At 39.4% G+C, this 15,079-nt stretch overlaps 2 protein-coding genes across 2 annotated transcripts; both read left to right on the top strand.

Moving 5' to 3' along the window:
• Positions 1–2,331: 2,331 nt before the first annotated feature.
• On the top strand, positions 2,332–8,953 carry LOC133713781 (uncharacterized). Its single transcript, XM_062139809.1, has 5 exons — positions 2,332–3,320; positions 3,751–4,684; positions 5,282–5,377; positions 5,664–5,800; positions 7,771–8,953. The coding sequence occupies exons 1-5, from the start codon at positions 3,073–3,075 to the stop codon at positions 7,955–7,957; spliced, it is 1,602 nt and encodes a 533-aa protein (XP_061995793.1). The 5' UTR covers positions 2,332–3,072; the 3' UTR covers positions 7,958–8,953.
• Positions 8,954–11,647: 2,694 nt separating this feature from the next.
• Positions 11,648–15,076, top strand: LOC133713767 (putative F-box protein At3g16210). Its single transcript, XM_062139793.1, has one exon. The coding sequence runs from the start codon at positions 13,208–13,210 to the stop codon at positions 14,792–14,794; it is 1,587 nt and encodes a 528-aa protein (XP_061995777.1). The 5' UTR covers positions 11,648–13,207; the 3' UTR covers positions 14,795–15,076.
• Positions 15,077–15,079: the final 3 nt, after the last annotated feature.

The raw sequence follows: 15,079 nt of genomic DNA, 5'->3' as shown, positions 1-15,079 counted from the left end.
AGATAGTTTTTTGTTATTTTGGTGCTTTTGGTCAAGGACCCAAAATATTATGTATCATAATTGTAATTCAATTAGGAGATGTCATAGGATTACCCGGAAATGTAACATGATTACCTACCTTATTTGAACTCCTAGATACTACATTGTAGCACGTTAGGCCTCTCTTGTATAAATATTCTGTATACTTATCAGTGAATCCAATTATCATTCAATCAATATTCCCTTCTTTCATAACTTTCCTTCTCAAGAGAATCGTTTTCATCTCTCGTACGGTATGGGGTTTGATACTATAACCAACACCCACAAGATTGTTTGCATGTCCTCAAATTTTGAAGAAGACTACCTAGGGGCTCAAGTTCTTGTATTGGGCACAAACTCATGGAAAGAGATACCCTCTTTGCCTCCTTGTTATTTAGGTGAACAAAAGATATGTGCACATGGAGATATGCATTGGTTGAGTGATAGTGAAGGATTCTGGCAGATTATTTCTTTCTACTTCACGAAAGAGGAGTTCTATTTGACTCCCCATCCCACCTCGATCAATACCTTCGGATCTTCTTCCTTACATCCACTTACTTACTTGGAGAGGGTCTTTTTGCCAACTGCGTACGCTTCATTATTGGATATGTCTATTAAGATTTGGGTGTTGAAAAAATATGATACCAAAGAGTGAGCATGCGCACCGGATTACTCCATAAGCATCCGAAATGATGTAGCAACATCGAAGTACGGACTGTGGCCTCGATTAGTTGCTGATGAATATAGTTCGATCACTAGCTTATTGTGAATGGGAACATGGCATATTTTTCATTGATAAACTTGGTGAGAACATATTCTTTTTGGATCTAAGAGGAGTTTCCGACAAATACCCAACTGGTGGATGTCCTCAGAAGCATGTGAAGATCGTCGGCTATGCTTGGAGCTTCATTTCCTTAAAACATTATGGCCAATTGGAAGTAGAAGAGAAAGCAGAAACAGAGAAGTATGGGATGCAACCTAGTTTCTTACAAAAATTTGGGCAATGTTTTGTTGGTGCTAAGAAGATCGAAAGGGTAAAACAGCGATTATGGTGACTTGTATAAGAACTTCAAATTTGATTTTATGAATGTGAACATATTAATTTTTTTGTTTTTCAAGGAACAATACTGTATAGTATGTACTATTGCCACCTTTTGAATTGGCCGGTGTAAAAGGAGATGGAATATCATGTGTCCATAACAAAATGTCGACCCTTTTCAAGTTTCAACAGCCAAGGCATCAAGCATGAAGGGCAAGCCACTAGCTATTGATTAGTATGGCATTCAGACGACTCTTGTGATTTCATATCAATTGGTTTCCTGTCCTATATAGTCCTATACAAAAGAGACTACTCTCCTCCCATGCCCTCCTACGTACGGAGGGTCTTCTCCGGCTTTAAAAAAACATTAGCCATATTTATTAGCTGCAAGTGAAAGCCTTGTAATATGTTTTCTGGATTATAAGCAAAAGTATTGATCAAATAACCATGGGGGAACGTGAACACCAGTGGCAAATGATTACTATTAAACCACTATAATGTAGAGCATGTGAACCTTTACTAGCCAAGAAATTTTGATTTCTTCAAGCAAGCGGCCGGATTAGATTTTTTTATAGAGTTTTTCATGCTTCAATGATCGATTTTTTGTCTTTTAAGTTTTAAAGACATTTCTTTACTAGCTAGCTCTAATTTCATGTTTATGTGATATTCCTAGTCATGGCACTATGACTCTTACAATTGGTGTTGCTTTAGTAGCTTCATCATTATACTTTTAATATAAACTCTATATCTCATGCAATGTCGCATTTCATTTAAATTCATTTATTTTTAAAAGCGAAAAGAAAGATAAGATTGATAATTAATTTTTTTTTTCTTCCCAGAATGACATAAAGTTGATTCAATTAATACTAACGATGGAGTTTTCCTAGTGTTACAATATAGGTAAAAGGCCAAAAGAGATACTGATGTAAAAAACTAGGATAAATTAGGTAAATTAGGGAATAAGAAAAGATCAGAGAATCTACATTTGGTCCATTTTTGTATAACGATTAAGAGTTAGTGTGTGATGGTAGACCCATCGGTGTTTGTTGGGGATTGGCCGGAAGATTTCATTGGTTCCCTTCAGCGGCCGACCAGGGATGGCGGAGGTCGGAGGTTGAGGTCTTCTCGGATCGTGGACAGGGGAGAGGCTGATCGTGAAGATCTGGTCCGAGGTGCCTCTGATAACGGTCGGGACAGCGACGTGCGTGTTCTCGATGGCGGAGGCCTTGCAGCGGCGACGAGGGTTCACTGTGCTGGTGGCCGGAAAAATGGTGTTGGGGTGCCCATAGCAGATGTCAAGCATTGGGCTCTTTGGGCCTTAAATTGGGTTATGAGTTGTTGGTCAAGATTCTGGGGTCTAGAGCTGTCGGCCCTGAGATGGCTTTTTGTTCATGGTTGGGGTTGTTGGGCTCGAGTTTGGAAGTTTGGTTCTTTGTGGGCCGGATTTTGGGCTGCAAGGGTCTTGTGCTGGGTTGAGGTTGATTGGAACTTCTCAATTGGGAAGGCTCTGATGAATGAAGACGGAATGGATGGTGATATATAATCACATTCTACCAATAGTTTAGTTTAATTTCTGTTTGAGTTGCAAAAACCAGTGCCTTAGTTGGTTGCTTTTAAGTCTTGCTTCGAGGTTTCTTGGTTTTTGTTAGAATAAATGTGCGTGAATTTACCAAAAGGTGGGTGTACTCGGGATTTTGTGGGATTTCATTCTTCTAGAATAGGTTTTCATGAGATTCTAAGAGACAATTCTTTCTGACGACCCCATAGGGGTGTTTCGTTCTTGTACTGCTTGCTGAATTATAATGAAATGACTGACCTATTTCTCTAAAAAAAAAAGAGTTAGTGTGTGATATTATGAAAATTCCTTTTATACTATTAGCTAGTTTGGAAACACTGTCTGTTTCACCGTGAGAACCAAATCTTAAATTTGCCAAATCCTCAATCATATTATTCCCTCATCATTCCTTTTGCTTAGACTTTGTCAGAGAAAGTGACAGAGACACAAAGACAAAAACATGGGTCACAGAGAGAGCATCAAGTTTGATCTTCATTCAAATGGGTTTATAATCATTTTGATGCTAGTGTACTTAAACACCTCGGTGGATGCTTCGATCCATGAATACCAAGATGACACCTTTATACGTCGTTCCAATTCATTCTTCTTCCATGGCGGAAGTGAGGGTCTCTATGCTTCCAAAATTCACTCTGGTAATGACAAACTCGCTTCTGAAGACATGACCATTGATGGCAAGTCCTTTATCAGGTAGATCAAAGCTACCCATTTTAATTTTTTTCATGAGCCAAATTCATAATTGATATGATATGTTTGTTTAGGGAAAAAGAAAGTCGGGTTCTTTTTCTTGATAGTAGTTTAGATTGTGAAGAAATGTACTTTTAAGTTCCAAAGAATATGGTTGTGTTTGTATATCTAGAGATCAAATGTGCAATACCACATTCAGTGATTGGTTTCACATACGATGGTATGCAATGTAGGCTAAAAAGAATGAATTTTGATGGTGTATTAAGTTGTTCTCTATGGATTTGACAAGAATATAATGTATGTTACTTATGGCTATTCTATTGGAGTTTCATTAGTGTAACCATGTTTGATCAAAATGAGGTCTATATAGATTTGTGTGTATAAACGAAACAGTTCAGAAGGGTTGATCACTCTTTGTCATATGTAAATTCAGGTTTGAATCTATCACCTTTCGAAGGACCAAGGAGTCTGCTGAAAAGAAGAATGAGATGCAGCAGAGGACTGGCTTGGTTGAGGCTATAGTACTTGAGGTTAGAGACAGGGAGAAGATTGGGGGTTCTTATTTGAACTCTGAGGCAATATGCTGTACCCCGGAGCTTTCCAAGGATGGTTCGTGCAAGGTGGGAGAGGTTATCATCCAGCAGAAACCCGACAACCCTGATGGGCCAAAAAGGATGCAGACCTTCTTTGAGGGGAAAAATGAAGAGACTAACATGGAACTTCAGACTATTCAGATCAACAGCACTGGAATGTACTATCTTTATTTCATGTTTTGTGATCCAGAACTTGTTGGCACATCAATCAGTGGAAGAACTGTTTGGAGGAACCCGGATGGTTATTTACCTGGAAAGATGTCGCCGCTGATGACATTTTTCGGCCTCATGTCTTTAGCTTACCTTGTCCTTGGTCTTTTCTGGTTTCTCCGCTTTGTGCAGTATTGGAAAGATATAATACAGTTGCACTACCACATCAGTGCTGTTATTGGTCTTGGAATGTGTGAGATGGCTCTATGGTATTTTGAATATGCAAATTTCAATTCAACCGGAGCCAGGCCAATGGGAATTACCATGTGGGCAGTAACCTTCGGTGCTGTCAAAAAAACTGTTTCCCGGCTTCTTCTTCTGGTGGTTTCAATGGGGTATGGTGTTGTGCGGCCAACTCTTGGTGGCATTACCACAAAAGTACTACTCCTTGGTGTGATATACTTTGTAGCATCAGAAGCACTTGAGCTTGTTGAACATTTGGGAAATATCAATGACTTTTCTGGAAAAACAAGGCTTTTTCTGGTGCTACCGGTTGCTCTATTGGATGCCTGTTTTATTCTTTGGATCTTTTCATCACTATCTAAGACTTTGGAGAAGCTTCAGGTAACCTCACTTTTTTCTTGTTACATCTTTCCTTGCTATGACAGCAAACATTGGCAAAGACTGTTTCTCCAGTTATTTAACAGTTGTTCAAGGAAGGAAATAATCTGTAGCGCTCATTAAAATGGAAGAGTTATGCAGGTGCATATCAAACACCGTATTGTGACTCTTGTGGCCAGTGCATTTGCCAATATTAAACTTAAGAAAACCTTACCAGCTACATGACCTTACACTTACTGTTTGGCTCGACCTACATTCACATATTTAATGAATAATAGGCATTGAGATCTCCATCTCCATCTTTCATGTCTGCATCACAGAAACTTTGCCACAATTATTCAGAAACAAATTTTCATCCATTCTGTATTTTGCTGCCTGAATGCCTTCGGAAAACTGTGATGGTAAGAAGGTATTTTAGTGGTTAGGAATAGAATAAGATCTACTTCTATGACAACTTGAGAATGTTAACTGTGGATGGTATCTGTTTTGCCTATATCATGGTTGGAATGATTCATTATTAGCTTCATTTATTGAATGCGACACTTTGTGTTTAGTTTGATGAACCAAGTGAATATGTCCCTTCGTCCACTGTGTTCACAGATTCGAAGAAGCATGGCCAAACTTGAGCTCTACCGGAAGTTTACCAATTCCCTTGCAGTATCAGTGTTGCTGTCTGTTGCTTGGATTGGTTATGAGGTTCGCTTTCTTTTACTTTTTGTTCCTTTCTTCTTCCACCCAACTGGCTTTTCAACAGTATCATTATTCCACAAGTAGTTCCTGTTCAGCAAGGATGCCCAAATCTCTTCACTATCTTTTTGTTAAGCAAAGTCTATAAGCACTTTACCCTTAGGATATTGCTGTCCGCAGAGTACCTTTTAAATCATTAGATCACAAACGTTCTCTATGTTCCTGTTACTGAGACTCAGAGTTGTACAACTTATGGATGTCTGAGATACTAAGCTTCTGATTTTTCTCTGTTCAGTTGTATTTTAATGCGAGTGACCCGTTGAGTGAATTGTGGCGAAGAGCCTGGATCATCCCAGCTTTCTGGGTTTTGCTTGCATACTTTCTGTTGGTAGTTATATGTGTTCTCTGGGCTCCATCTCACAACCCAACCGGGTATGTACTCTAAATCCCTGCCTCCTTTTATTGCTTGCACCAAGTTTCTGGATTTGCTTCAGTTGGCCTTTCGCTTGTATGGCAACCTGTAGAACTGTTAACATTAAGCACATTATATTTATTCTGAGACGCTAGTAGTACTTGATGCATTAAAATGCATTCCCTTGGAGAGAGTTGTTGAAGGAAATGAATATTTGATGCTCATATCTACACGAAAACATATCAGAAAAGAGTAAGTGGCAATTGTTTCCTCATACAGAATGTGCCAGTTTCAGTTTTCTTCAGGAATTTTTTCAAGACCTGATGAAGAGGATTTAAGTTTTGATTAGGGAAAATTTCAAGAACAGTACATGAAGTATCGCCTGTTCTAACATTTCGTGAATCAAGTTTTGTTAAAATCAAAACGGTACATGACTTTTAAATCTCGGCCCAATTTTAGTGTATGCCGTCAACAATATCGTTAACTTTTTGTAATTATTCTTCTGTTGAAGGGTAAAATGGTATTTTTACAGTTTCCTCTCTCTCTCTCTCGATCTCGATCTCGATCTCGACACTCTGACTCTGGCTCTTTCCCTTTCTCTCCCACAGACCCAACCCCTCTCTCCCCTTTGCTGGCTCCCAAGAGACATTATCTCTCCTCTTCTCTTACAATTTCAACCCCAAAGTCAGAGTTGGATCATCTCACAATCTGAATTTTGGGGGCCTTGTTCTGATCTGAAAAGACTTTTTTTTTTTTTTTTTCTTTCCCTTTGTATGAAATCTGAGAGTTGACAATGGAAGTGGGGAGGATATCGGCGAGTCATCAGCCGTGCTCCAGCCAGCGAGTGGTGGCGAGGAAGAAGAGGGCCGCCGGAGATGGATTCGTCAATAGGGTCAAGAAGCTTTAGGTACCGGCGAACGAAGGGGTGAGGGCGGGTTTGGAGTCAGAGAAGGATCAGGTCCGTGCGACGACGATGCTGAACATGGGCAGCGATGATGGGGTTGATTAGACGGGGGATGAGGTGGAGGCGGCAGCTGGGAGACTTTATCCAGGCACTATTGGGTGAGTTTGGTTAAAATTTCTATGGTTTTAGAGTTCAGTGAGTTTTGGTGTTGATTGAATTGGATTGTATGAGCATGATTAGGGTTTGATTCAGCTTCTAGTTGCTAATTGTATGGAAATTGGGGTTTGATTATGGATTGTAGATTATCAGGGGAGCGAATTGTAGTGTTAATTGAGTTTGACTGTTGTTGTTGGAGAGTTGATTGATCGGAATTTGCTCGATGCTACCATAGACCCAACCCTTTCTCTTCCTCCATCCCGCAACCAGAGACTTGGAAAGTGTGGTGGTCGACTGTGGTGGCCAAAGTACGGTGGTCGACTGCGGTTAGTACGAGAAAGGCTGGGTTTTGGATCGAAGGAGAGATTGAGGGAGAGAGGCAGATCAGATTTCGGTGAGAGAGAGAGAGAGAGAGCTGGGTGTCCAGCTTTGTTTTGTTTTTTTTTTTCAATCATCTTTGATTACCAGTTTAGGTCTTGCTTTTTCCCAGTTGGTTACTTTGGTTTTTGGTTTGATTACAAGTTTGGGTCTTGCTTTTGTCCCATTTGGTTACAATATGGCAGTTTTCCCACTATTCATAGTCCTGCTATTGAAGTTTAGGTCAATAGTTGTTGTTGAACATTGATTTTTTTAGAGGGAAAACTCTTCACTTTTTACTGTTTAGGAGGTTAGTGAATTAGAAGGAAATGTGATGATGTGGCGCTCTCAAATGGAGGGAAAGTAGGGTGTGACTGATTTGCCCCTGTGAATATGACGGAAAGCACACTAATTAACGGAACCCGTAATGGCATGTACCTAAATTGGGTAGAAATTTGAACTTGATGTACCGTTTTGATTTTAACAAAACTTGATTCACGAAATGTTAGAACGGGTGATACTTCATGTACTATTCTTGAAAATTTTCCTTTTGATTAATATGAGGTTTTGCAGATATGCATACTCCGAGGAGACTGTGGATGACTTTGATGAGGAGGGTATCTCGCTCACTAGTGGAAGCGGAGTTAAGGTGGCTGGCATTGACTTGGCCAGCAAGCTAGAAAGAAAGGAAAGGAAGCTATCAAGTTCAGCAGATCACCATGTGTTTCTTGGGGAAGATGAGGAGGACAAGAGAGAGTAGAGACCCTATTCTTTTCTAACTTCATACCATTCGAGTCTCTCTGGATATATCAACGATCACCTTAGGAATTTGTCCTCACTATTTTGTCACACCTCTTGTATCTCTTGTAGAAAGGCCTAGAGAAACAAAACGGATGAAAAAAAGAGAGAGCTTATGTCTTCTGCAATAGAGAAAGCTTAATGAATTAAACCTAGGATTGTAGGCTAGCAAAAAGTTCAGATCCTCACATGAAGCACTTCATCTGTGTTCTTGCATATAGCTAAGGTTAAGCACAAGTTGTAGATCCTAGAAGGAGCCTAGAGGGGGGGGGGGTGAATAGGCTCACAATCAATTTTTTTCGTTCAAAAAACTTTCTCAGGGATTGCAACTGGGTGAACAATCCTGAGTAATGATATGAACAGAATGTAATGTAAATTCAACAAACCAACTAAAGCAATAAAGAACAGATGCTTTGTTGACGCAGTAAAACCCTATCAAGGGAAAACATCTGCGTGGCTTTTACTTTTGAAAGACCAAAACCAAATCACTAATGAAACAGATTACAAGTTTACAACACTGGGATTGCACTGACGCGGCAATCCTTCTAGACTAACTCACTAGACTGTTGTAATCACTCCTTGCTAATTGTTTACACAAGTGAACAACTCAGAAATCTCAACTATGAAACAAGCTATGAACTAGGGGTCGTCAACGGGCCGGGCCGGGCCGGGCTTTATTAAAAATAGACGGATTCAAGCCCGTCCATATAAAGAGGGCTTTGCGGGCTTTTTCGGGCCGGGCCGGGCTTGGCCTTGCGGGCTTTTTTGGTCCGGGCCTTGCGGGCTTTATGTATAAATAAATATTTAAAGACACAAATATTATTTTTTTTTAATCAAACTTTGGAAATTCATTGGATAATGATCAAATACAATCAAAGATAACATATCTATAATTCTATATTGTACCAAAAAAAAATCTTTATTTATATATAGATACTAATTTATTGATAAATAAATTTTTAAAGGCGCTAATTTTTTATAAATCTATATTTATACATCATACACTCCAAAGAGCAACATATAGCAATTCAAAGAAAATGAGAAAACTGACCGTTGGATGTGATTATTACAATAAAATAAGAGTGTGGTTAAAAATTTAGTCAATTTCACCATAGTTTCAAACCCGATCGGATTGGTCAACTGTAGTCACTTGCATGTTTTCTTGGTTGACCGATGGCGTGATGAACTCAAAACTTGCTTATTTTTTTACATCACGTTTGTAAATATTTCATCGATGGATGTGTGTGGACATAAGATAAAAATTTCAATTTTTAATTACAAATACGTTGGCCTATACTAATTTGTCTCCTAAAGTTGTATGACTTATACATTGCATTTAAATTGTTGAGGTCCATTCTAAAACAACCGTGAAGTGGAAGATGAATTTGGAGAAACCAACCGCTCGATTGAGAGATTGTAATACTTTATGGTGGTTGTAAAAAATCTAGCCAATTTGGTTATCGTTTCGAATTCGATCAACTAGGTCAAACGTAGTTACTCTTATAAACCTATATTTATATATCATACACTCCAAAGAGCAACCCCTATCAATTCAAAGAAAATGAAAAAACCGACCGTTTTGGATGAGTTTATTACAATAAATTATGAGTGTGATAAAAAATTTAGCCAATTTCACCATATTTTCGAATTCGATCGGATTGGTCAACCGTAGTCATTTATATGTTTTCTTGGTTGACCGATGGCGTGACAACCGCGAAACGTGCTTATTTTTTCACATCACGTTTGTATATATTCCATCGATGGATGTGCATGGACATAAGATAAAAAAAATTAATTTTAATTACAAACACATTGGCCTATACCAATTTTCTTCCTAAAGTTGTATGACTTATACATTGCATTTAAATTATTGAGGTCCATTCTAAAACAACCATGAAGTGGAAGATGAATTTGGAGAAACCAACCGCTCGATTGAGAGATTGTAATATTTTATGGTGGTTGTAAAAAATACAGCCAATTTGGTTTTCGTTTCGAATTTGATCAACTAGGTCAAACCTAGTTACTCTTCTAAACCTATATTTATATATCACACGCTCCAAAGAGCAACCCCTATCAATTCAAAGAAAATGGGAAAACCGACCGTTGGATTTGATTATTACAATAAATTATGAGTGTGGTTAAAAATTTAGTCAATTTCACCATAGTTTTCGAACTCGATCGGATTGGTCAACTGTAGTCACTTGCATGTTTTCTTGGTTGACCGATGGCGTGATGAACGCAAAACTTGTTTATTTTTTTACATCACGCTTGTAAATAATTCATCGATGGATGTGTGTGGACATAAGATAAAAATTTCAATTTTTAATTACAAATACGTTGGCCTATACTAATTTGTCTCCTAAAGTTGTATGACTTATACATTGCATTTAAATTGTTGAGGTCCATTCTAAAACAACCATGAAGTGAAAGATGAATTTGGAGAAACCAACCGCTCGATTGAGAGATTGTAATATTTTATGGTGATTGTAAAAAATCTAGCAAATTTGGTTATCGTTTCGAATTCGATCAACTAAGTCAAACGTAGTTACTCTTATAAACCTATATTTATATATCATACACTCCTAAGAGCAACCCCTATCAATTCAAATAAAATGGAAAAACCGACCGTTGGATGAGTTTATTACAATAAATTATGAGTGTGGTAAAAAATTTAGCCAATTTCACCATAGTTTCGAATCCGATCAAATTGGTCAACCGATATTTAGAATATATATATATATATATATATATATATATATGCACATATTTTATATAGAAGTATAAGAACTTCCACACACACACACACACACACATATATATATATATATATCTATATATATATATATATATATATATATATATATATCTCTATATCTCTATATATATATATAAACACACACATATTATATATATATATATATATATATATATATATATATATATTTATAAACACACACACATATATAGATATATCTATATATAACACACACACACACACACACACACACACACACACACACACATATATATATAAACACACACAAATATATATCTATATGTGTGTATATATATATTTATAAACACACACACACATATCTACATATATATATATATATATATATATATATATATATATATATATAAACACACACACACACACACACACAGATATATATATATAATATTTTACGGGCTTTTACGGGCCGGGCCTAGTGGGCCTTTGGCGGGCCGGGCCTACGGGCCGGGCCGGGCTTTTGCGGGCCGGCCCACTACCCACCCGAGGCGGGCTTTGCGGGCTTTTTAACGGGCCGGGCCGGGCCGGGCTTTTAGCCCTCAGGGCCGGCGGGCCTCCATCGGCCCACTTGATCCGCGGGCTTTTTGATGAGGCCTACTAGTATGAACGCAGCAAGTTCGACTTGGAGATTTCACCTTTGAAGCTTACAATTCCCAACTGAACTCATGGGATGCAAGAGATGAATATGCATGAATGGTTTTGTATTTTTCAAATTGTTTTTAACATGGAACAAGACACTTTGAAAAGCAGAAAACCAAAGAGATAGACTCTTGATAAACAAAGGGACTGAAACACACAAGTGTTTTCAATCACCGAATAGGAACAGAGAACTCATATATATAGAGGAGGAAGAGGAAAGAACCCTTAATCTCAATTTGAGTAGGTAAACCCATACCCATAATTTTAGATTGCCCATGTAAACCCATGCTCCTAATTTCAATTGGGAATACCAATTCAAGAAGCCAAAACACTCAAGCTCCATAATCAAAACTGACATAGGAATGGAACCCATGAAAAACCATTGACTTTGAGAAAGAGATGCCATGCATGACCTTACTTGAGCCATGGGAAGAGGGGTCTTCTTTTGAACTTCAAGTTTGAAGCTTGATCTTGGACAAGACAGCAAGATGAGATGGGATGGGGAAGCACGTCAACAAGGCAGCAAAGCAGCAAACTGATGAGGAGGTAGCAAGTTCTAATTGAACTAGTCTTCAAACTTGGTCTTGGTCTTCGACAACAAGGCAGCCCCCAAAGAGAAAAAGAAGCAATTTGCAATTGATCAATTATGCTAAGATGGGAAAGCTGCTAGCAACTGATTTTCCAGTCTTCACGAGGGTCTTTGACAGCAAGACAACCACGTCAACCACAACAATTGTATTTAAACTAGTATGGGCTTGGGCTGCAACCTTGGGCTTCTTAATGAATAGAGTTTTGTGAAGAAGGAATGCCAAGTGTTAGTGATGTGTTAGCCTTAGAAATTGGGATAGAAATGACATGATCATGAATTCATGATGCCAGATCTGATTGGCTTAGTTGGTGGCAATAATCAGGTACCTACTTTTTTTCCCCTTTGTTGGTGGGTTTGTTGTTTGCTTGGCAGATAGTCAAGCTCAGTTGCTTTCCTTGTTTGCAGGTAAAAAGTAAAATGAAGAGTGTGGATCACTAAAACATAAGTTACATAACCAAGAAAGAGAGTGCAACCAAAGCAAGAGAAAAATGGCCTAAAACGAAGATTCCACTACTAAAACAAAAGCTGAACGGTTGTCATATACATAGCGGAATTTTTCCTCTACACAATACCAAAAGTTTCTAACGAGATCACATTAATCTTCTAATCTTTGTACCAGTTGCTCTTATTTAAAAGAGATGCTCTACGCGGTTTTTGATCACTTGGAGATGGATTTTCCACATCAAAAGTTAGGGATACCTTGCCTATTCAGATGGACTTTCCACATCAAAAGCTTGAAAACCCGTGTATAAGTTTCAGAGTATTTCAGTTTCAGAGTACAAAGCTGTACCACTAATATCGCTCCACCAAATTACGTACACACGTTGAAAACCCAAAGCCCTCCGTAGTCTCCTAGGGCACTTGGCTCTTCGAAAGCAGCCATGGATGACATGGAGCCTTTAGCAGCTTGGCACCATAAGAGAGGGCAACGTTTCCTATTAATAAAACGCAACGCACATAAAGAGTCTGAAACGGCGCATTAACCTGCCTCACACATCTGGTCTCATCGATCACATGGTGTCGGTTGAAGCTCCACGACAGGTGTAGTGACCACTGCCCTCCACAAAGCCACAACAACTATCTAGCACCGAAAGTGAGTGCAAGAAATAGATAGTGTTTTTTTTTTTTTGGCAAGTAGAAATAGATAGCCCCATAGATATATACAGAAACTGATTGAAACCACCGAAAAAATGCCTATCCAACCAGAAGAAGATAGGGATGTATCAACCCTGAACCAAAACCAGAAGCCGAATCTAGTGACAACCCAAAACATGTCTGACGTTACAGCAGAAGAAGATGAAACAACAACCCAGAAGCCGATGCCTCTGCAAGAAGAAGAAGAAGAAGAAGAAGAAGAAGAAGAAGAAGAAGATAGAGATGTATCGACCCAGAACCCGAATCGAGTGATAAACCAAAACCAAAACCAAAACCAAAACCAAAACATGTTTGATGGAAGAGAAGAAGAAGATGAAACAATAACACCCCAGAACCCGAATCTGGAGATTCCGGAGGATATCATCACCGACATCCTGAAACGGCTGCCGGCCAAGTCTCTGGTTCGGTTCAGATGCGTGTGCAAGCCATGGGACTCTCTGCTCACGGATCCCACCTTCATCAAATCTCATCTGGAGCGAAACCGATCCTTATTCCAATCCAATCTCAAAACCAACACTCGGCTCATTCTGGCCAGGTATTGTGACACCCTTTTGTCTACCACCGACTCGGAAGCCAAGAACGTTATGCAAGCAGAGGAGCTCGACTTTCCTCTGGTTAAGAATCTGCCCTATTACGTTAAGGGTCACTGTGATGGGTTGCTATGTCTGGTTATCAACGACGGCGAAGAGGGTATGCTTGTAATTTACAACCCTTCGATCCAACAGTACAGGAAGCTACCCAGCCCTGCGGGGTTTCGAAGCACTAGGGAGGCGATTGGGATTGGTTATGATAAGACTAAACAAGATTACAAGGTTGTCAGAGTGCCATCAAACTATTGCAGGATGAAGGTCCCTGGTTACAAGCCTAAAGTTGAGGTCTTGGAACTCAAGTCCAATACTTGGAGGCAAATCCCAGATGAGGACACACCTCCTTATTTCGTCGAGCATATTTTTCAGGCTACTGAGGTGAATGGTGGGCTGTATTGGTTGGTTGAGGATCATCATACCGCTAGATGTGTGATTCTAAGGTTCGATTTGGCTGAGGAGAAGTTCAGGGTGATTGCGCCGCCTCCTGATGAGTGTTCCAGGAGCATAGCCTGGATTGGACCTTTGAAGGATTGGCTGTGCGTGGTGCACACTAGAAGGTTGAGTGATGTGCATGTTTGGGCTACAAAAGATGACATGACTTGGACAAGGATCATTACTACTTCCAAGTTTCCGAAGATTCCAGGGAGAGATCCGTTTATGGATTCGTTTCGGTATATGCCATTGTGTTACACTGAGAAAGGAGCTGTGCTGATGAGTGTCAGGGGGGAGAGGTTTCTTACCTTTGATCACAGGAACAATGTGTTTGAACATGTGGCCATCCTTGGCGCCAAGCATTGGCTGCAGGAGACTCTGTATTGCGAGAGCCTTGTTTCGCCGGGTGTTGGTGTCCACCAGACTGAGGCGGCTAGGACTTCTGGCTCCGGTGTCAATCTTCTTCCAGGTGATGACCAAGCAGAGGAGGATGATGGGGAGGCCGAAGGTAGCAGCAGCGTTCTGCGGATGATGGCTAGTTTGAAGAGGGAGCTCGCCAACTTATTGGCTTGTACCGTTGGCCTCAGGAATGCACAAGGTTGAGAAGACTTGTCCTTGTTCTTACTTTTATATCAGTAAGGCCCAGCTCAGTTTTTATTTGCCTCTACCTGTTGTTTGTTTTGTGGATGATGAATCTGCAAGTCTTTTGCTTATATAAGAAAGTAAAGAAACACAAACACCTAACGGCTCAATAATTGAGTCAACGATGTAATGGTCAAGTCAACTTTCACACTAGCTATGGACGGTTTACTTCATTCATCTTCATCTGGGTTGAATTGTCTAGTCAACTTTTCATATATGCAATAAGATGTTTTGTTGCTTTCATCT

This window comes from Rosa rugosa, chromosome 6 (assembly GCF_958449725.1).
Source record: "Rosa rugosa chromosome 6, drRosRugo1.1, whole genome shotgun sequence".
In the NCBI taxonomy this organism is placed as follows: domain Eukaryota; kingdom Viridiplantae; phylum Streptophyta; class Magnoliopsida; order Rosales; family Rosaceae; genus Rosa; species Rosa rugosa.
This window is presented reverse-complemented; position numbering and strand designations above follow the sequence as displayed.